The 23,144-nt window shown below is 43.7% G+C and overlaps 1 protein-coding gene across 1 annotated transcript in view; it reads left to right on the plus strand.

Annotated features, from left to right (window-relative positions):
• The window catches only part of LOC146080443 (uncharacterized), a 53,303-nt gene extending 35,706 nt beyond the window's left edge, over window positions 1–17,597 (plus strand). The window contains exons 3-13 of the mRNA XM_083187748.1: window positions 45–152; window positions 2,514–2,657; window positions 2,775–2,937; window positions 4,678–4,760; window positions 6,193–6,390; window positions 8,491–8,575; window positions 12,004–12,164; window positions 14,107–14,271; window positions 14,896–15,037; window positions 16,320–16,467; window positions 17,037–17,597. Of these exons, the coding sequence (XP_083043874.1) occupies window positions 45–152; window positions 2,514–2,657; window positions 2,775–2,937; window positions 4,678–4,760; window positions 6,193–6,390; window positions 8,491–8,575; window positions 12,004–12,164; window positions 14,107–14,271; window positions 14,896–15,037; window positions 16,320–16,467; window positions 17,037–17,100 (1,461 nt within the window). The 3' untranslated portion in view covers window positions 17,101–17,597. The remainder of the gene's footprint in view (window positions 1–44; window positions 153–2,513; window positions 2,658–2,774; window positions 2,938–4,677; window positions 4,761–6,192; window positions 6,391–8,490; window positions 8,576–12,003; window positions 12,165–14,106; window positions 14,272–14,895; window positions 15,038–16,319; window positions 16,468–17,036) is intronic.
• The last annotated feature ends 5,547 nt before the right edge of the window (window positions 17,598–23,144 follow it).

The following is a 23,144-nucleotide window of genomic DNA, read 5'->3' on the forward strand; positions in this document are numbered from 1 at the left end:
ATCATCTGTTTATATTAATAGCGTACCTTTTTATTGTCTTACAGCTCGTATTGTATATCCTGTCTTTGCTAACTAGTCAAGCTTGCTTATCTCCCGTGACCAAAGATGCCTTATTTCAATATATTGATGATCACCAGAATGAATATATTCAGGTCAGTTCTGCCATCTCATATACACTGTTTGTTGATAATAACATAAATGCATAATTTTGTCATCTGAATTAAAAAATAAATAAATGCCGTAACTACATGTTTTGGTGCCCTGTGCTAGAAAGAGAATAGGTGCCCCCCCCAACCCCTAACAAAAATTGGGACAGTGCATGACAAAGGCGTGCAACAAAATTTAGGGGTGTGGTTCACCGGGAAGAGGCGCTGTCAAATAATAGTTCCAGTTCACATTACACCACACAGTAGTGACCGTTATTCACATTAAACCCCACAGGTGCTTGGTAGAGCCCCTAAGACATACTACACCAGGTATAGATAGGCACAATGCCACCAGGAGTAGCACCCCTAATGCACATAATGCCCACAGGAGTAGTATGCTTCTTCCCTGAGTGTCAGCCCTGTCCTCATTCACCCTAGTGTCAGCCTTATCCCACTTCCCCCAGTGTCAGCCCTGTCCCCATTGGGGTTTCCAGTTCCCACTGCTGCTCTCCGTCTAACCCTCGGCCACAGCCAGCGACAACATGTCTCCTCCGTGCTGCACTGTGTTGCTCAGCCAGCAGATCCTCAGTTAGTGAGACACAGCGCAGCTGCTGAGCAGAGAGACAAGTTTAGGACAAAGAGAGGGAATGCAGTAACAGCGCAGCATTCCCTAACAGTTTCCTAGACTCTGTGCTCTGCTCAGCAGTCTGCGCTTTGAAAAAAGTGCAATGTGAAGGGGATGCGCTCTCACTGGTTGTAGCTGGGATAGTCGGGGGACACGGTGCGGGCCGGCGGATGCACCCACAGTGCAGATGCACTGTGGGCATGGCACCACAGGCACACACCTAGTTTTGGCCCTGGATAAATATATAACTTATTTTTTTTTTTTTTTTACTTTTTTATTTCAAGTGCAAATGGAAGTCTGAGCTTTTAGTGCAGTGGGAATAAGTCCGATCACATTTATGCAGTTGGGAGTAGGACTATCTGGCAGAGACTCCATATAGAAAGCACATAGCCAGAATGGACCATTGCAGTGCATTTATTGCTGCACAATTAGGGCCTAATTCAGACCTGTTGAAATGTTTGCAGATGGGCAAAACCATTCTGCACTGCAGGTGGGGCAGATGTAACAAGTGCAGAGAGTTAGATTTGGGAGGGGTGTAGTCAAACTGAAATCTAAATTTCAGTGTAAGAATGAAGCAGACAGTATTTTTCTCCCCCAAATCTAACTTTCTCTGCACATGTAACATCTGCCCCACCTGCAGTGCAGCATAGTTTGTCCATCTGCAAAAAAATGCAGCATTGCTAGCAGGTCTGAATCAGGCCCATAGTATTATACTTTGGATTTATATTTACCATGACAGATCCAACTGTTTGATCTCTTAGAAATCTGTCAATAAGTACTGTGCAGAATTTGGCATTATGGCAGAGAGAGGAATGGACGTCAACTATTTATTTAAGCTACTGTATATCGGGTCTTATTCAGTATGGATCGCTAATGACAGAGCATTGCAGAGTACCTTCCGTCTGTGCCAGTCAAAGGATCCACAATTCTGCTAAAGCAACAAACTGGAAGTGGTTATCGCTGACATCAAAGACCCACCTTGGCACACCTGTGTTTGGACCAACACAACGACATAACGCCATGTTTCCTCCCCTAAACGCTGGCTTCCTGTCAATCAAATATGGTTGCATTAAAGCAGATGATGTACACAATTTGCAAATTGCGGCTGCATATGCTCAATGTGATTGCAGCGCATCTGCTGTATTTCAATACTCAACCAGATTGTATTTTCTCAATTTTCGATCCCTGCTGAATTAGGCCCTTGATGCAGAATTAATTCTATTCATTTTGGGAAAAAGTAGACAAAATATTGTATATGTACTCTTTTTAAAATGAGGTTTTGCTAACCTCCAACAATATTAGGAAGAATGTGACTTATACCCCTTTCACACCACACAAATAACCCAGGTCCGACCTAGGTTGTTGCCGGGTCGTCCCGGGTCACTGTGCAGTGTGAAAGCGCCTATTGAATCCCGGGTCCAGCAACCCAGCAATCCGACCCCAGTTAAAAGAAGGGTCAGACCCAGATTGTTGGGCAGTGTGAACAAATAACCTGGGTCAAGCTATAGAGGAGGAGGCAGCGTCAGCTCCAAGTGCTGCCTCCTCCCCCCCCCGGTGATGGTCCACCCCACCCTCATTATGATGTCAGCGACCCATCTTATTGCTGGGTCGCTGTGGGAGCTTCCCCTCCAAATGCTGGATTGTTCCCAGGATGGACCCATCCATCCCGGGAACTGCGAGAGGAGCAGTAAGTAACTTGTCAATGTACAGTATGTTTCAAATATATATATTTTTGTTTACAGAGATTAAAAGATTGGATAGCGATAGAAAGTGACTCCAGTGACCCATTGAAGAGGAACCAAGTGCTTCGTATGATGGACGTTACTAAGGACTACATCTTGCAGTTAGGTGGGAAGGTAGAGATGGCAGACCTTGGTGAACAAGAGGTACCGAATACAGCATTTTCTTATACTGTAACTGCTTATTTCCCTTATGTGTAAAGTATACATCATACTGTATGTTGGAATCTTAGTAACATTTCATCATCAAATTCCTTGATTTAGTTTTCACCTGGAACAAAACTCCCTCTGCCACCGGTGATTCTTGCAGAATTCGGAAATGACGCAAACAAACCTACTGTCTGTTTCTATGGACACATGGATGTACAACCTGCAAAGAAGGAAGACGGATGGAGCACAGAGCCATACACCCTCATAGAGAAGGATGGCAAGTATTACAATGAGTCACCTCTGGATATTAACACATGGGGCCTAATACAGATGTTTGCTGCGCCCATTGTAGCAAACAATTCCTGCAACATACAGTAGACTGTCAGTGATTGCCAGTTTGCTGCTGTCTGGGGGGCGGGGAGGTGGCGGTGATGGCCTCAATTTGTAAAAACTGTGGCGTGTCACAACAGTTTAGGGGTAGGGAAGAAACCAGAGATCTCTATTGTGGGATGGAAAGTTCCTGGCCTATGTGACGGGTGGCTTGTGTTGCTAGGATGCAGGTCGCAGCAGGAGGCCTCTGCTTGTAATAGGAGGGGTTAATGAACACCTTATCTGCAAGTGTTGGTTCTATCAAACTGCAAGAGTCAAGCAAGCAGGTTAAAAGCACGTCAGGCTGCAGTTGTATCTATTCAATTAGAAGCCGTATTAAAGTAGTCAGTTTTAATAGTTATTCTGTCACAAGCAAGTGATGTTCGTAGTCTCAAGGCCAGATGTACTGAGCCTTGGAGAGTGATAGAGTAGAGAGATGAATCAGCTCACAAATGTCATTTTTCAAACACAGCCTGTAGCATGACAGTTAGTAGTGTTCATTCTATCACCCACCATATTTGAAAACCCATGTAGTTCCTCTTTCCTGCCTGGAGTGTCGCTGTCTGCTGTAGTGCTTCTAGCACAGTGTGGTCTGTATATCAGCACTGATCCACAAACCAGACCTGTGCTAAAATAACCACAGCAGACAGCAACACCCCAGGCAGGGAAGAGGAACTGCATGGGTTTCATAATACTATGTGGCTTCTTTTTTAATCACAAAATAATTTTTGGACCATAATTGCATTTCCTGTACATGCATTCAATGTTAAAGTCAACATGTTAAAATGGGGTCTCTGAAAGGGACTTAGGGGGGTATTCAATGTTAGACGTGCTCCCGCAGCCATCTCCCGACGGGGGAGATGGCTGCGGGGCCCTATTCAATGCTGTCTTCCCCGACAGCATTGAACAGGGGTTTTGCGCAGAACGAGCCCGACAGCACAAGCTGTCGGGCTCGTTCTGCCGAGAAAAGCTGGAAATAGGCGAGCTCCTGGCCGGAGCTCATCTATTTTCATAGTCAACTCGCGGCCACACCCCCTTCTCGCCGCTCGGCGGCCGGGACATTGAATCCCGAGCTCCAGGCGAGCAAAACGAGAACGGGACAGGGGCACGGCTGTCGAGCTTGCTCGACAGCCGTTCCCCTGACATTCAATACCCCCCTTAGCCGGGAACGTCCTGGGGGCTCGCAGGCTGTCGAGTGTCCGTACACTGCTGCGAGACATCATATGTGCCTTCCACTGCAATATTTATGGTCATTATTATTTGTAGCAACATAAATGGTAATTTGTTTAAAAAATAAAGTTAAAAAGAGAAGATTAAGCACTATAGTAGTTACAAAAGACTTCATTTATTAAGCAGTTTGCCCAGTCATTTTTAACACTTGTAATAATTTACAAAACCAATCCTAGTAAAGGTGTGTACACACGCGCTCCCGTTTTTAGCCCCCTTATGATCGCGTGACCAGCTGATTCCCTATGCGGCTCCCCCGACAGAGGTTCCCTTTCATCAGCGACCATCTCTGGTCGTTGATGAAAAGGAGACACTGAGTAATATATCGCCCCCGTGTGTACACAGCGATCTGAAAAGAGAGATCTGAGATAGTTAGCATACTGCTGGTTAAATAACATATGTGATATCTTTTATTCTGAAGGTAACCTGTATGGCAGAGGTGCGTCTGATGACAAGGGACAAGTTCTGGCTTTGCTGCATGCAGTGGAATCTGTTAAGAAAATTGTAAGTACTAGTTTTGATATTTTTTTAAAATATATTAAGAATATTACATATTATCAGAATGTATTGTTTGTCTTATTTTCTTGCAAATTAAACATTTTAAAACATTTTAAACTTAAAAAAAAATGAAACATAACACTATACCAGACATGGCTAATCCTTATACCAGGGGTTCCCAAACTTTTTTGAATCACGGCACCCTAGAGCATCAAAATGTTTTCAAGGCAACCCTAGGCCAAATGATTCTTATTGAAAAATTCAGGAAAAAATATAAAAGTAAGTACATTGTGTTTATGTCACAGTTATCTGGTGAGGGACAGGATTTGCTCCTGTTTGTCCACATATGTTATGATTGGCAGCCACCAGCACTGGTTTTGCCTGTTACATTGCACATAACTAATATGACTTGATCCTGGTCCACCAACCCAAGGCACCCTGCAAGTGTCCTGAGGCACCCCAGGGTGCCTAGGCACACAGTTTGGGAACCACTGCCTTATACCCAAGAAAGAACTGAACTTGAATACATAATAAACAAAGCATTTACAAGTGGAAAAACTAGCTTCACATGGAAACACACAGATCTGAGTGGAGATGATCAAATGTTTGCACCAGTCAAGGGGAGGAGATGGGCAGACTAGTCTTTCATGCTTATGCTATATTTGTCACTTCTTTTCTACTTAAATAATGTGTAAATCACCCTTTTTGTATTAATTTACAATAAATTAAGTATAAAAAGCATTTTGGAGATTTAAACAAATATTCTATAACATAAAGGGTTCTATTTACTAAGCTTTGGATGGAGATAAAGTAGACAGAGATAAAGGACTAGCCAATCAGCTCCTAACTGCAGTGTCACTGCCTGCTTTTAAAATTGTTTTTACAGTTAGGAGCCAATTGGCTGGTCCTTTATCTCCGACCAGTTTCTCTCCAGTCAATGCTTAGTAAATAAGGGGTAGATGTATGAAGCAGCAATAAGGGAGGAGAAGTGAGCCAGAGGAGAAGTGGCCCATTGCAACCAATCAGCTGCTCTGTATAATTTTATATTATGCAATTATAGATGTTACTTCAGTGCTGATTGGTTGCCATTGCCCTCTTCTCCTCTGGCTCACTTATTCATCTACCCCTTTATCCCCCCCAAAGTCTTAAACGCCCCACATCACATTTGAGAAAGACTAATATGGAATACTACAGGGTAATTACTCAGTGGGACAGCTCTCTCTCACAACCGTTGCCCTGGCAATACAACATTAATAAATTCAAGCAAAATCTTTTGCTATTTGCACATCTGCAACTTAATGAAATTGACGTTACAAGCCCATCCCTATTTTGTAAATTATCCACGCAGTGCATAGGTATACAATGCACAGCATCCTTTTATAGTGTGTGATTCTGAAACCTCAAAAGATTGGCATCAAAGTCTATATGTTGTTTTCAGGGTCTGCCAGTAAACGTGAAGCTTTTCATTGAAGGAATGGAAGAAGTAGGATCCAATGGTCTAGAGAAACTTGTTGAGGAGAAAAAGGACACTTTCTTTTCTAATGTTGATTACATTGTTGTAACGGATACTCCGTGGCTTAGCAAGAAACCAGGTATCACATATGGAGCCAGAGGAAACTGCTACTTCTTCTTAGAGGTATGTTATCTACAGTATACAATAATCAGCGTTGTTTTGTTATGCACAGTTATACCAGGTTGTGTGCCATAGGCACATACTCCCCTCCCTCCCCAACCACATACACAGCAATAAGGCAGATCCCCAGAGGACCATTCTGCCAGGTACAGGGGATGTGAGTTTAAGTACTGTATATGCCATCATAAACGGAGGTTGATAAACAGTTAAAACACCCAACTTTAAGAGTTTTGTGGATCTGATTCCTAGTAATTATGAATAGTCCGTAAGACTTTTACTAAAACAGGTATCTTAACATAGATGCTTTGTCATCACTTATTGAAAAAAATAATTACCAATGGGTAAAGAGCGCAGAGACGACATCCAAGATTTGTACGTGGCAGGACATTTCCACTGGACGAACTATTGTTTAAACGATCAAACATCCCACATCTGGGCCACGTCTGTTACACTCTGTTGCCAATGAAATTGGAAAAGCTTATACAGATGAATTATCAATGTGAAGTCGCAGGTACCATGCATTAACTCTGCAGTGTGCTTTATAATAAGAATAGGAGGCTGACTGATTAAAGATTGCACAGTGATATAAAAAAACACATGCAGGAGCAGGAGCCCATTACAAAGATGAGTTAAAGTGATTGCTGATGCGATCCCTCTACTTTGTTTAAGGAACCTGCTGCACTACATCACATGCAGTCTGGTGATCACGCATATGTGACTGGGTAGAGCCAGAGAAGGATTCACTGGGTCCCTCTCCAATTAACTTTTGTCTAATATAGTCCATAGGCTATAACTGCTAATGTCATCTGAACATGATGTTAGCTGCCAGGGACAAATTATGGAAATTGGTACATTCACTAGTTAAGAAACCCCATTAGACACAGAGATGACTTGTCTCTGGGCGAGATGTACTAAGCCTTGAAAAGTGATAAAATGGAGAGTGATAAACCACCACCCAATCAGCTCCTACCTTTAATTTTTCAAACAAAGCCTGTGACATGGTAGTTCACAGCTGATTGGCTAGTGATTTATTACTTTCTATTTTATCACTTTTAAGGCTTAGTACATTTGGCCCTATGTCCCTTAGGACTCTGACTGGGCCAATCCAAAACCTTATTTTTTTATTTCTTTGGAGCCAATCAGAGGTAGACTTGCACTTGTACGCCAGATTATTGTCTTGCAGATTTGCAGATACAGGTTTTTTTTTATTTTGGTTGGGATGGATGCTTTTTCAGTTATCTAACAATGGGGCAGATGTACTAACCCCCCCCCCCCCCCTTAGCGCTTCTCAAATAACGGGTCCTGTTTCTCCTGCATAACAAGGAGAAGCAGGCACCTGTTATTTGATAATGTATTAACCCCCTGCAAGCCGATAAGGAGAGCCGTTATGCCCAGTGTTAACGGCTCTCCTTATCGGCTCCCCTGGCGTCCCGCGCTTCCCCCCCCTGTCCGGCTCTAATGGGCATGCGCGAGATCTCGCAAAAAAAACGCGAGATCTCCTGCGCAGCCCGAGCCAGAACCAGGGCTAGCGTTGTCCCCGCAGTGGGGGACAGGACAACGCTAGCCTTGAGCTGGCGAAGTGGCCGGGGCGAATTAACGCCTGGGCGGCTGTTAATACATCACCCCGGCCGCTAAACACTGGGGGGGATTGCAGGGGACAGCCCCGCCGAGCGTAACTCGGCGGGCTGTCACTAGCGCGCATTAGGTGCACTAGTAATACATTAGGAAAATCGTAATCCCCCCCAGTTAACCAGCGTTAAGTGCATTTCTGAAGGTGTATGAACAATTAACGTTAAGAACCACTGCATTGCATACTGCATTGTTGGAAAACTGATGCATTGTAATCTAATTCTTAATACTGTTTAAGCTTTCCTGTTTCAGCCTTTTAGTACTTTCACATTTTGATACAGTAATTAAAGCCTGAGAAAAACTGACCAAAGCCATAATATTCAGGCTGTAGAAATGACAAAACTGTAGGTCTTGAGGGTCCGTTTCTGATCATGTTAACACCTAACAATATTTTATCTTTTATGATCATATATGTTTACGTCAACTGTAAACAAACTTAATGTAAATTGAAGATTTTTGTTTAAACTCCTATAGGTGACAGGTGCAAGGAGGGACCTTCACTCAGGAGGTTTTGGAGGAACAGTGCACGAGGCTATGAGTGACCTCATATATTTACTTGGTAATGTCCAATGAATCAATATCTTAACAAACTTCAAAGGATACCTAAAAGTTAGAAATATGATTTTTTGTTATTTCTTGGTGCCTTTTCATGTGTTTGACCTTGCACAGTGCAATATTGTCACCAATCCCCTCACACTTGTCCAACTTGTTGGACTTGATTGCCTTGAGATTTATCCTATGTGCAGGAGGATCAATTTCTTGGTTAGACCCAATGCGCATGGGATCCTACAGCATCAGGCACATCAGATCTTGTCAGATAAATTGGCCCAATCCATCTGAATTGGGTCAAATCTGACAAAATCTCACAAGTGTAGGGGCTAGAATTACACAGAATCCTCAAAATCATGCCTTGACTAGTATACTTTCTAATTTTACCATGTTGTATAGTATGTATGGTTTTCAATTTGACCTTTTTAACTTAACATACTACTTGTATAATGCATACATTTAGTAGGTAGTGAATGCAATTATCTGTAAATCATAAAGGGCCAGATGTATCAAGCTTCAAAAAGTGATGAGTGATAAGCAACCAGCCAATCAGCTCCTCTCTGTAATTTTTCAAACCCAGCCTGTAACATGACAGTTAGGAGCTGAATTGCTGGCTGTTTATCACTCTCCATTTTATCACTTTTTGAAGCTTGATACATCTGGCCCCCGTATGCACTTACAACTAAACCTTTAAATGTACCAGTGAGAATTAAATAGGCTTAGCTTATATCTGCGTTTACGAATAGCTGTTTTTAATCTATATTTGCTTGATAACGGAGGGCTTATAAAGATAATATGGGTTTATAAGTGAATATGTATATATAAGTGCAAATAATTAATCAAGGAACATAGAACAGAAATATTGGAAAGTTAGTTAAAAATAAGACCTACATGAACAGGTAGACAAAATCCAATCAGACTTGAAAAAAAATGGAAAGGATGGCCTCGTTCATGAATGCTTTCATTCTACTTGGCTGACACAAGTGGAGTCCAGGGTAAGATCGGGCCAGAAGGTCGGTGAATTGCGGAATTGCATCTTTCACGGCGCTGCCTTTGCGTATAATTATATTGACCCAATAGAATTAATGGAATTATACATTAATCTATATTACAGAGTACTTAGCTCAATTATCCTTTAGATAATGTCCATAAATGTAAAATATTTATTCCAGTATACTCCCAAAATAAGGTCAATATTTATACTGAAAAAATATAGCGTTCACTTTGATTATTTGATTAAAACTGAAAAATCTCCAATATGCGAAAACATGTTTTTTATGTTTTTTAGAAAACTATACTGTACACAGTAATAACTCTACTATAAATATGTTCCCAAACCGCAGATACTGTAACCCTTAAACTCTATTTCTCCTAAATGAGACATGAGGAAACTTGATGGTTGGTTTATTGTTTAAACCTCTGTATTTACTCAAGGTAAATTTAGCCTTCTAATATGGACCCGCTCTCAATTCTCATTTGTTTCTAAACTCTAAAAGGCAAATTTAGGTTCTAAAAGTGAAAATTGGTGATGTTGCTAATAGCAACCAATCAGCGGCACATCACGGGTGCTTTTTAGCACTCATGATATATCGCATCTGATGCGATCCAACATCTATCTGCAATCCTATCGGGGAAGCGCAGGGCAGGAATGGCGCTCCGACTGCTCTGCATCCCCGGCGAGCAGGGAATAAAAAAAAATATACAAAAGAATAGGCTGGCACTGATTGGCTCTCTCAGCCAATCAGCGGCCACACATTCTTTAAAAAATTTTTTTTTAGGTACTCTTTACCTAGAACGGCGCCCACAATGTCCATCGCGGTCATCGGGGGTAAAAAATCGCGGGCATCGCGGCCATCGCATGCACTAAAAAAACGGGTGCGACGCGATGCCCGCGATTTCCTATAGGGATCAATGTTAAAAGTGTCAATGGACGCGATTTTTGTGTTCAATGCCTCAATGCCCGCGATTTTTCCATAGGAAACAATGTTAAATGGGCTACAGAGCCCTAATAGTCCCCCTGAAGTCTGAAATGGCCCCCACAATTGTTAACGCCACCCCACGATCAACGTGAACCCGAAGCGTGGCGAGCGCAGCGAGCCCGCGAGGGGCGGCGGTACGCGTCCTCCGACCTTTTCATACCCCCACTATCCACGTCGGAGAATAGAATAGTGTGGTGAGCGCAGCGAGCCACCGAGCCCGAAGCGTGGCGAGCGGACGCGGATACCTGTGAAGCCCGCGAAGGGACGCGTTTACCTGTGAAGGTATCCGCATCCCCTCGCGGGGCTCGCTGCGCTCGCCACGCTTCGGGCTCGGTGGCTCGCCACACTATTCTATTCTCAACTCCACGCCGACGTGGATAGTGGGGGTATGAAAAGGTCGGAGGACGCGTACCGCCGCCCCTCGCGGGCTCGCTGCGCTCGCCACGCTTCGGGTTCACGTTGATCGTGGGGTGGCGTTAACAATTGTGGGGGCCATTTCAGACTTCAGGGGGACTATTTGGGCTCTGTGGCCCATTTAACATTGTTTCCTATGGAAAAATCGCGGGCATTGAGGCATTGAACACTAAAATTGCGTCCATTGACACTTTTAACATTGTTCCCTAAGGGAAATCGCGGGCATCGCGTCGCACCCGTTTTTTAGTGCATGCGATGGCCGCGATGGGCGCCGTGCTAGGTAAAGAGTACCAAATTTTTAATCCTGACCCCCGTCTTCAGCTGCTTGGGAGTTACATGTGATTTATCACATAAAAAAAATGGCACATCAAGTGCCAAATAGTATGTTAGCCTTCCTGGGAAGCTGACTGGGGAGCTCATGATAAATCGGGTCCAACTTGTCCTTAGGACAAGTCGGACTAGTGTACGGACTGTTTTACGCCAATCAGCAAAGGACTAGATACACTAGTAGAATAGGTCCGCACACCATTTTTTGTGCATGATTTTTCCGCAACCAGTCTAGGCTAAAAGGACTAGTGCTGGATATGATTTAGCAGTGAGGCACAAATGATACAGCAGAAGGCTGCACAAATCATAGTGATCTGCAGACCTCTTATAGGAAGCTATTACTTTCAGGGTGCTTGTAGTGGTTTAGTGGCGAGATCAAAATCCTCAGAATTTTACTGTAAATTTAGTGGATTGTACACTTCTAATAGGGAAAACGTGAAGAGTTTTAGGTACATGATCTTTGAATGAATTTTGAGCTTGGTAAACTGACAGAATGCAAAACTGCTGAGGAATTACCACATTCCCAACAAGGATTTCTTCCATGGTTGGAAGCTGTCAATTTAATCTTATTGACATGTCTAGAACATTTAAAAAAAGTTCTCGCACATGGAAATACATTATCTGTTTGAGGACATCAGAGCTTCAGAAAGTATCCTACTCCTCATGTTTATAGAATCTAGAAAACATGTTCACCAAATACATGTTTGTGCTTTTCTAGATGAACTTGTGGATGTCAATGGTAAGATCCTGATTCCAGGTATATACGATGATGTATTACCTCTGAGCGAACAAGAAAAAAATTTATACAAAGATCTTGAGTTTAGCCTAGAAGAGATGCAGGCTGACACTGGAGTAGACAAGTTCCTCCACACTGGAAAGGTAAGAGAAAACTATACTACAAAGCAGACCTACAGTATATTAGGGCTGACATGGTCACAAACCTCTTTTACATGACAATAGAATACATTTTATAAAGTATAGGGAGATATATTAAAGTAGCTCACCTCCAATTATATTAAACTGTAATATGTTTATGCACCCCTAGTTGGGACAGCATCAGTGAGGAGCGTGGCTGGCACAGTGCAGCCCTGTTGTGGAACTATTTACTATTATTAGCATTTAATTGTGTAACACCGCCATATTCTGTAATTCTTTAAAACAGCAATAAAAACTGTGTATTAAGAAACAAAGGCTAAAAGGGTCCAATGTATAGGAACCATGAGACTAATCAGAATCATCTTTATTGGCCAGGTATACTTGCGTATGCTTGGAATTTTTTGTGGTAACAGTGCAGCATCAATCAGGGAACATAAAGGGGGTGGGAAGAGAGGCATAAACATACATCACATACATTTCACCTATATTTAGAACAGTTCGAGTTAGTATTTAGTATTTGGTACGTTCAATACGGTTTAGTTGGTGGACAGCTATTGGGAAGAAGCCTTTTGTAGTTCTTGTCGTCTTTGCTGGGATGGACCTAAACGTCTGCCTGACGGAAGGGGTTCAAACAGGTTGTGGCCAGGGTGTAGCTTGTCCGCCAAGATCTTTCCTGCACGCTTATTGACCCGGGCTAGGTAAAGTTCTTGGACAGTGGGGAGCTCCGCCCCAATGATCTTTTCTGCCATCCTCACCACTCTTTGCAACCTTCGTCTGCCATTCTCGTTTGCTCCTCCGAACCAGATTGTGATCGAGGAGCAAAGGACAGACTCTACTATGGCAGTGTAGAAGATGAGCAGCAACTCCTGCGGGATGTTGAATTTCTTGAGTTGCCTCAGAAAGAACAACAGCTGCTGAGCCTTCTTGACAGGGGTGTATTCATCATTAATTGCAATATATTAATCCTTCATAAAGGAAACCACATAGAATACAGCTCAATTGGGGGCATCTATGGTAACTGTGCACACAAGTGAGGACACTCATCAAAATATAAAAAACTTTCAGTACTTTTTTCCTAGCACGGCACCCATGATTTACATCGTATGGCATCTTATGCATTGCATGCCATATAGCCGCATGCAATGCGATACGATTTTTAATTGTATAAGCACCCTAATGGGTGCTTTCAATGTCAAATGGCCCCCCTATACGATTTTTAATTGAATGTTACATGCACCCCCACTATCAACGCCAACCTGAAGCGTGGCGAGCGCAGTGGTACGCGTCCTCTGACTTTTTCATACCCCACTATCCACATCGGCGTGGAGTTGATTTTAGATGGTGTGGCGAGCGCAGAGAGCTCCGCGAAGGGACGCGTAATACTTTACATGTATTCCGCGTGCGCTCGCCACGCTTTGGGCTCCGTGGCTCGCCACACTATCTAAAATCAACTCCATGCCGACGTGGCTAGTGGGGGTATGAAAAGGTCGGAGGACGCTTACCGCCGCCCCTCGCGTGCTTGCCACGCTTCAGGTTGACGTTGATAGTGGGGGTTGCGTGGGGGTGCTTTTAACATAGTAAGAACCCATTAGGGTGCTTATACAATTAAAAATCGTATAGGGGGCCATTTAACATTGTAAGCACCCATCAGGGTGCTTATACAATTACAAATTGTATGCCATCGCATTGTATGCCATTGTATGGCATATACGATGCTATACGATTTTTTATTGTATAAAATCAGATCCGATCGCATCGCATACCATATTTATGCTTATGGTATACGATGCGATGGGTGCCGTGCTAGGAAACAAGTACCATACTTTCTTCTGTAGACACAGGCAAATATGTTTGCATGGATGTTTTACAGCCATAAAATGAGTTACAGTACAAAGATTTAAAATTCAGAATATGTATTTTGCTGAAAACATTATTTTCTGTTTAGGAAGAGTTACTTATGTACAGATGGCGATATCCTTCTTTATCAATCCATGGCATTGAAGGAGCCTTTTCTGGATCTGGAACAAAAACTGTTATTCCTGCAAAAGTAATCGCAAAATTTTCAATTCGACAAGTTCCAAATATGAAACCATCTGTTGTGGAGAAACAGGTATACTAGTAATAATATGTTAGACACTCACATGTATACAATTAGACTTATTATATTACCATGGTTAATGAAATTCGCTGGAAGCGAACCAATTTGTCCTAAGAAGCCAGCACTTATCAGGGATTATGCTTCACGCACGCCCAGGCACGCAAAACAAAATCATCGATAACAGTCCTTACATACCCATTTTTCTATGATAACAACTGTTGGAAGATGAATGTGGTTGCTAGGATACCTCCCTTAGTTGCTTATTTATTAACTAACGTGGCCACATATGATACGCCACAGCAGGATAGCTTAGCTAGCAGACATTGTCACATCTGTCCTTCCGACATTGGAAATCAGTTCAGAACAAAAAGGTCCTTTGTGTATATAAGCAACTTAATCTACTATCCTATATAATAGAAAATGCCATGATATATTCCAAATATAGGCAACATGTGGCATAAAACAGTTGTGCAGCATATAATCCAGCATATAATGTTACTATTCCAGTAACTTCTAGTTCCATTTTAGCTAGAGATTTAGAACCATAGGTTAGTTACGCATGGTTCATTACTCACTTACCGGCATAGTTCCATAGAAAAAGCATTTTTTCTAATATTTTGTACACATTTCCAACAGGTTTCAGACTACCTGGAAAACAAATTTTTAGAACGCAAGAGCCCAAATAAAATCAAATTGACCATGATCATCGGAGCTCAGCCCTGGCTAGCGAATATGAGTGATCCCCAATACCAGGCTGCAAGGAAAGCTGTGGAAAGAGGTAATAGAAGAAACGGTCATAACAGTAAACATAACAAACATGGAACTTGGACATAAATGGGCATAATAGATTAAGTGGGTGATAATTACTTATGTAATCTTTCCGTAGGTGGGGTTGCCAACTGATCAGATTAGCAATAATTAATTAATGCACAGTTAATAACCGAACAGAAAGCTCACATGAAGCTGTATGTGGGGACCCAGAAAGAAAATCTTGACACAATCAATATGGACACCATATAAGTTTACCAGCTCCCCTCACATGGCTTGCTTCGATCGCCATGTTTCGGTCCACTTGGATAGAAAAGAATGAAAAAAAAAACACCTATTTTGGGATTATTTTTTTTAAAGCTGATGTTGACCTTTCCCATGTTGACCTTTTGACCACATTGACCAAACATATGCTGACCCTTTTCATGTGTTGACCTATGACCTGTCAACTAATACTGGTCCACCTATTGAATGTCGACCTGCCGACAGCATCCCCTATGACTATAGACGAAGTACTAAAGCAAGTCTACCTTTAAATGTGTTGGTCGGTTGTATAGAAAAATAGTGTTCATTACAAGATAGTTATTTCTATATATGGGAAATGTAAGAGCTGCAGGATCAATAGATAGATATAGTCAGGGCTATTTTTCAGTAGGCTCCAGCAGGAACTGAGGCTCTTATTCTAGTTCACTGTTTCTGACAAAATATTTCTTAGATGGACAAAACCACGTGCACTGCAGGTGAGGCAGGTGTAAAACCCCACCCAAATCTAATTATCTCTGCACAAACACCTGCCTCACCTGCAGTGCACATGGTTTTGTCCATCTAAGAAATATTTTGTCAGAAAGAGTGAACTAGAATAAGGGCCTCAATTCCTGCTGGAGCCTGCTGAAAAATAGCGCTGGATATAGTCATGGGGGAAATTTACTAAGATGGGAGTTGTATTTCACATGGGATGTTGCTATGGGCAACCAATCAGCTACCATCTATTATCTTCTAGAAGGTTCTAAAAAAAAGTACATTCTGATTGGTTATTCCCACCCCCCATATATCTATTTTGTATAACAATTATATACAGTAATAAGGTGATTTTTAAGAAACCTAAAAATACCCCACACAAATTCTCTCTTGCTGTTTATGACATTACAGAATATGTACGTTCAAAAAGCTTTCCTGTGGTTCAACATCATCTTCAGGGGAAAAAGTTGAGCCATTATTATTGTGACTATGCTGATTTAACGTAATTGTGTTGATGAAACACTTGGAATTAGCTATCTGTGTCTGCCCTCTAGTGTTCAGTATTGAAGCAGACATGATCCGTGCCGGTGGAACAATTCCAATAGCTAAGAATTTTGAAGAAGTATTAGGAAAAAGTGTCATGTTACTTGGCATCGGTGGACCAGATGATGCTCCGCATGGACAGAATGAAAAGATAAGCAAGTAAGTTATAGTTTCTACTTTTCTTAAATAAATGAATAGAATGCCATATTTAAAAGTGATATGCAAGAAAAGATTATGGTATAATTTGAGCAGTTTATTTATCGAACAAAAGACCCCATTCACACCAGGCAGATGTTTTCACAGCTCAGCGATTATCTGCAATCTGTGAGGATTTATGCCAAGTGATTGATACTATAGGAAGCATCTGAGGTAATTGACAGGGAGTGGTGGAAAAAAATGCAGGCATATCACAACCAATTTCATGGTATCACTCATCCTACAACTGCAATCCTGTAGGCAGAAAACATGGCTCCTGCACCAAAATCTCTCTATACATTACATCTGCCCCATCTGTAGTACAAAAAAAACACACATTTGCTTGCTTTTTTTTTTGCTTTAGTCTCACACACATGAAGCAGGCCCCTAGCATATATAATGATAGAGGGGGAATTTGTAATTGGGATCTTTATAAACCAATAACAGACAAATATGATGTATGAAGTATGTTGCAAGTGACCTCTCTTCTTGCCAGAAAATAAAATCTAAATGTTGCTTTTATTTCTTTATAGGTACAATTACATTGAAGGAACAAAATTGTACGCATCTTTTATGCAAGAGCTTGCATCCTTCTGAACATGGTGCACCAATACAATTACCAAATCTGCACCCATGTTAAGACCTGATGTATTAAAAAATGTTCTTCGATATTAATACTTATTCAAAGTTGTTTGTGCCATATTGGTTATTGTACTAAAATACCATTTTGTTTTTTTTTAGATAATCTATACTTAGATATGTTTGGTGTGCATGAGTTTTTGAAGACCACAGTATTACAATAATACAGATATAACTTATTTTAATTGCATTATTAATAGTATAAGTCCTACTCTGAGAATTAGGACACCATCTTGTGTGCAGTAGGCAAGATTTGATGACATTATATGCAGTACACCGAGAGCTCGAACACCGTCAAATACTTTCCAACAAACATTCAATTGCACTGTTAGAAAGTGCATTGAGGGTATTGGCATTGGAAAAGTTCCTGTCTAACGTTTGTTAGATCTTTAAAATATCATCTGACTTAATGTATGCATGTGTGTAAAGACATATAAATAAAAACCTTTTGCATGCAGAATATTAAATGTATTATTTACTCATGTATCATAACACAGCAGCACGCAAACATTGCCATGCAAAAGAGTTTGGAAGCACAATATACTTTTTGAAACATACGTAAGCTAGGAAAGGCAGCACTGATTTAGACAAGCAACCAGGGCCGGCCGGCCACTGGGGGACGGTAGTTGGGAGCAGGGCAGGAGGGAGAGCTGGAGGTCTGGCTTAGCGGGCAGGAGGGAGGGCTCGCTGTGTGCAGTTCAGTCCCGGACCCCGGTGCATGTTAACTGACATTTTCCTCCACCCGCACCGCGTACAGCCGCTCAGCGTCTGAGGGTGAGCCAAGTGCTCAGCGCTGCCTGGCTGAGCGGCTGTACACGGTGCGGGTGGAGGAAGATGTCAGTCACACTGCGCCGGGACTGAACTGCGAGGCCTCCCTCCTGCCCGCTAAGCCAGACCTCCAGCTCTCCCGCCCGCTGAGCTAGACCCGAGCTACTCCTGAAGGGGGGTGAGTAATTATACCCGTGGAGCTGGTGAGCGCCGGGGCGCCCCCCGTCTGGGGCGCTCCCCGTCTGGGGCGCTCCGGCGCCTTGCAACGGAACTGCAAGCAACCCAGATACTGCTGCAAAGTTAGGAGACGTTGTTATAGTGCAATAGGGGAACAAGGGTCTGAGGTAGGTGTTCCCCAAGGCTGCACCATCACTGGTTGCCTTGGGCCACCTTCAGCCAAGGTTACCTGTCCTGGTGATCCAGCGGTTCACACGGATGTGGGATGGTATTAGCGTTTTGTCCATGTTGTTATGATAACTGCAGAGTGATCCTGTATTTCCTACAAGGCTATGGGGAACCCTGTTTGTCCTAACGTAGGGGCATATGTACTAGCTTTGGATGTTGATACCTTAATATGGATATGCAGTCTGGGTCGGGGGGTAGGTGTGCTTTAGGCTTGCCCCAGGGTAAAAGATGTCAACCCCTAATGATGAAAAAGGGAGGGGGTAGGTGTCTTTTTGATTTACACCCCTTTCACACCACACAAATAACCCGGGTCGATCACGGATTATTGCAGAGTTGACCGCGGTCAGCGTGTGGTGCCAACCGGCAATCTGACCCGGGCTAAAAGAAATGTTATTCCTGAGTCAGACCTTTTCACTTCTATGGAGGAACGCACCGACCCCCAGATGACGTCAAGAGCAGCAAACAGCGCAAATGCCGTTTCTCTACCCATTCAGCTTTAATTATTATCCCTCCCACTGGCCCATGTGTGTTTTTAATTAGCATGGGAAATGGGTTGCTAGCATTTGCAAACTGCATATTGGAAAAGACACTGTGAATGGTAAGTCCTAAATAAATGTATATCACCATACCTTCCAACATGACCCATTCCATTAGGTACAAAATACTCTGCTCCTGGATTTCCTCTTAATGTATGATTGCCATCACCTGTGTTGAAACAACATTTCTTATAAATTAACTAGCTCACTACAGGTGATGGCAATCATACATTAGGAGGGAAGTCCAGGAGTAGAGCATTTTGTACCTAATGGAATGGGACATGTTGGAGAGTAAGTATCATTTGTCAGATTTTGGAATGAGTGTGGGTGTTGTGTTTGAAAAAAAAACAAAAAACCAATGTAACACCTTTTCACATTATTATTATTATTATAATTTTACTTATTTCACATTATTACCTCTCACCTACAGTATCTATGTGATACTCAGCATACAGATGGGGCCGGGTGCTTCTTTGCTGGCCAATTGCCAGAACGTCACCGCTGGCGATCCGCCAGCAGCCCGGCTCACCTGACTGAGACGCGCGCGCGTCTCAGTTTCCGTCAGCGGGGCAACGGGAACCCTGTCCGTCTCCGCTTCAGGGAGATGGACAGGGTTAGGGGGGGGTGCGGGGAGGGGACCCCGGGTGACCGCCGACAAGCCAGCGGTCACCAGGGGGAAGCGCCGTCAGAAGGGGACGTGCATCCCCTTTCGCTGTACAGATGGCGGGGGATGGTGGTGGGATGAGACCATGTTAAGCATGTCCCCCACATGCTTAACATGTACAAATATATCAGGGGCCAATATAAGGAACTGTTAGATGACCTTTTTACTGTAAGGAAGGACTCAAGGATACGAGGACGTGAGTTTAGATTAGAGGAAAGAAGATTTCGTTCCCTTAGAAGAAAACATTTTTTTACAGTAAGGGCAGCCAAACTATGGAACTCTCTTCCTGGAGATGTGGTGTCAGCAGACACAATAAGTATGCAATCCTAAATGGTTCAATCCATCTTCATAGCTTAAATTCTCCAATCCCTTTGTTAGTTTGGTTGCTCTTCTTTGGACTTTTTCCAGTTCTATGATGTCCTTTTCAAAGTGTGGGACCCAGAATTGTACCCCATATTCAAGATGTGGTCTAACCAATGCCTTGTACAGTGGCATAATTACATTTGAGTTCCTAGTCTCCATGCCCCTTTTTATATATGCTAGTATCCTGTTTGCCTTATTTGTTGCTATGTGACATTGAGCACTACACCCCAGTTTGTTATCTATTTGGACATTGTATGTACTATAGTGTTATGATGCTTATTATGGTCTTTGATTGAACAAGATTTGAAGCAATGGACAAAAGTTTCCTGCCCGTGCGGGTTTTCGCCGCCCGGCAGGAGCCGGAGTGTGTGAGATAGCCCTTATTTCTACACTGCAATATAGATCTCACTTTGAAGAAAACCCCAACCAAATCTAATTCTCTGCACATTTTACATCTGCCCTACCTACAGTGCACATGGTTTTGTCCATTTGCGAAGGACTTTGCCTCTAAGAGTGAACCAGAATAAGGCCCTATGTAACTATGTAATTCCAGAAACAGATGCCATTTGTGCTTTGATTTGTGGAAGGGTTCTATATATAAAATCTTAAACAGATTCTTAATCTTTACAATATTTATTCTTCCAAACCATGAGACTCTTTGGAAAGGACCATTTTAATAAGTAGTTCCGGAAATTTTAAATAACTGTAACCATGGCAAAAACAGATGTGGATATATTGTAAATATTTTTCTATTTCATTTTATAAATTTTTTATAAACACACCATTAAATCCAGCTAAAAACCGATGCATGTGAAAGGGTGGTCTCACACGGTCCGGCTGATGCCGGGTGGCGAAACCCTGCACGGCCAAAAGCCGTGCCGTACATAGTAGTTAAGAATGGACAGCATGGTGTTCATTCACACGGGTCGGTCATGGCCAGGCCGTCCGGTTGCAGCCGGATGTCACCACTGGAAGGGAAGGCTGCCATGCTGTGGCCATCCCTACCATTGTAAACTTCTGTGTGCGGCACAGATTTTTTGACCGTGCAGGGTTTCGCCACCCGGCAGCTGCTGGTGTGTGTGAAAGGGGCCAAAGGACCTGCTGTCCTGCAAAAAATTGTTTAAAAGCCATGCTGTACAATTGTCACAATGGACAGCTAATGTGTCCATTCACATTCCGGTCACTAGGACTACAAGCATTAGATCGACACAACTAGGTCGACATGCACGAAGACCGACAAGGTCATTAGGTTGACATGGGTTTTTTCCACTTTTCTTGAGCTGACAGGCAGTATTTCATGACCAACCATCCACTAGGGCGTGGTGGGAGAATAAAATATTGTGCCCAAAGCATGGCGAGTGGATGTGGTGCACTTTTTTAGTGTCCATGTCAACATTCAGATAAAAAAAAGTGGAAACCCCATGTCAACCTTCATGCATGTTACCTTGTTGACCTAGTTGGTGTCTATCCAATGATGCATACGCCGTGTAGCAGCCGGATCTATCCACTGGAAAGGATGCCTGCTGGGCCATTGCCATCCCATTCTAACAGGTCAGGGTGTGCAGAGGGAGATGGGGGCCTTTCACACATGCCGTTTGGTGTGCTGTTTTAGCTTTTTCCTCCCCCACCCTGACATCATTTGTAATCACCAACCCAAAATTTACACAGCACCGGTTCACGGAGCCGATGCATATGGAAGGCACACATTCAGGCAAAAAGCCGGACACAGTGGGACAGATGTATTAAGCCTTAACAAGAGATAAATGCCAGGGTGATAAAGAGAGATAAACGTCCAGCCAATCACATCCTAACTGCCATGTTACAGGCTGTGTTTGAAAAAAGTCAGTAAGGAGCTGATTGGCTGGACAGTTATCTCTCTTTATCACCTTTGCATTGATCTCTTGTTAAGGCTTAATACATTTGCCCCAGTTTGTCTGGCTTTTTGCTGTTCGGTCAAAACCGGAGTGTGTGAAATAGCCCTATGATTAATACCCCTTTTACACGTGGAGCCAGGTCAGCGCCAGAGTAAAAGGGATACTTAAAAAACCCTGGGTCCATTTTCCCATGAATCCTACCCTGGTCCTGACCAGGGTGGAACACAGGGAGGACCCGGGTGGTGGGCAGCGTAAGCGGGTATACCATCTCCCGTTTACACCAATGTGAGGCCCCAACCTCCCGACTCCAGCGCCCTGTGGTCAGTATGGAGGTTGGACAAGAAGCGCACACAGCCTCTGCTGCTGTACTGTGCAGAAAGTGGCGGAGCCGGGGAGGGGATAAATGGATGCCTGTGTGCGCCATCCATTCATCTCTGGGGCTAGGTGGTGCACAGAAGCTGGGGGCAGCTTACCTTGGCGCTGGGCTTGTCCCCAGCTTAGCAATCGGCGGTCTCAGCACTTGGGAGATGATGGCATCTCCAAGTGTCGCACGCCGCACCTATGTGCAGTGGAAACGGTGCTGGCCCAGGAATATTCCGGGTTGGCACCGCAGTAAAATGGCTATTTCACACACTCCGGCTCCTGCCGGGCGGCAAAATCCCGCACGGCCAGGGAGCCGTGCCGCACACAACAGTTTAGAATGGAGAGGATGGCCACAGCCCGGCAACCGTCCCTCCGGGCTATTTCACACACTCCGGCGAAAACCCGCACAGCCAGGAAGCCATGCCTCACACAGCAGTTAATAATGGACACAAATGTGTCCATTCACACGGAACGCCCATTAGAAGGGACGGCTGCCGGGCTGTGGCCATCCCCTCCATTCTAAACTGCTGTGTGCGGAACGGCTCCCTGGCCATGCGGGATTTCACCGTCTGGCAGGAGCTGGAGTGTGTGAAATAGCCCTTTCAGTTGTGGGATCCGGCTGTACCGGGCCGTGGGCGTCCTGTGTGAATGGACACATTTGTATCATTAACTACTGTGTGAGGCCCGGCTTCCTGGCCGTGAGGGTTTTCGCCACCCGGCAGGAGTGTGTGAAATAGCCCTGAGGCTGGTTTCACACACTCCGCCTCCTGCGGGACGGTGAAATCCCGCACTGCCAGGGAGCCGTGCCGCACACATTAGTTGTGAATGGACACTATTGTGTCCATTCGCACGGGATGGCCATGGCCCGGCCGCACGGTTGCAGCCGGATCCCGCCACTGGAAGGGACGGCTGCCGGGCTGTGGCCATCCCCTCCATGATAATCTACTGTGTGCTGCATGGCTTCCTGGCCGTACAGAATTTCTCCGTCCACCAGGAGCCGGAGTGTGTGAAACCGGCCTTAAGGGGTAA

This window comes from Crinia signifera, chromosome 5 (assembly GCF_055691185.1).
Source record: "Crinia signifera chromosome 5, ASM5569118v1, whole genome shotgun sequence".
NCBI lineage: Eukaryota > Metazoa > Chordata > Amphibia > Anura > Myobatrachidae > Crinia > Crinia signifera.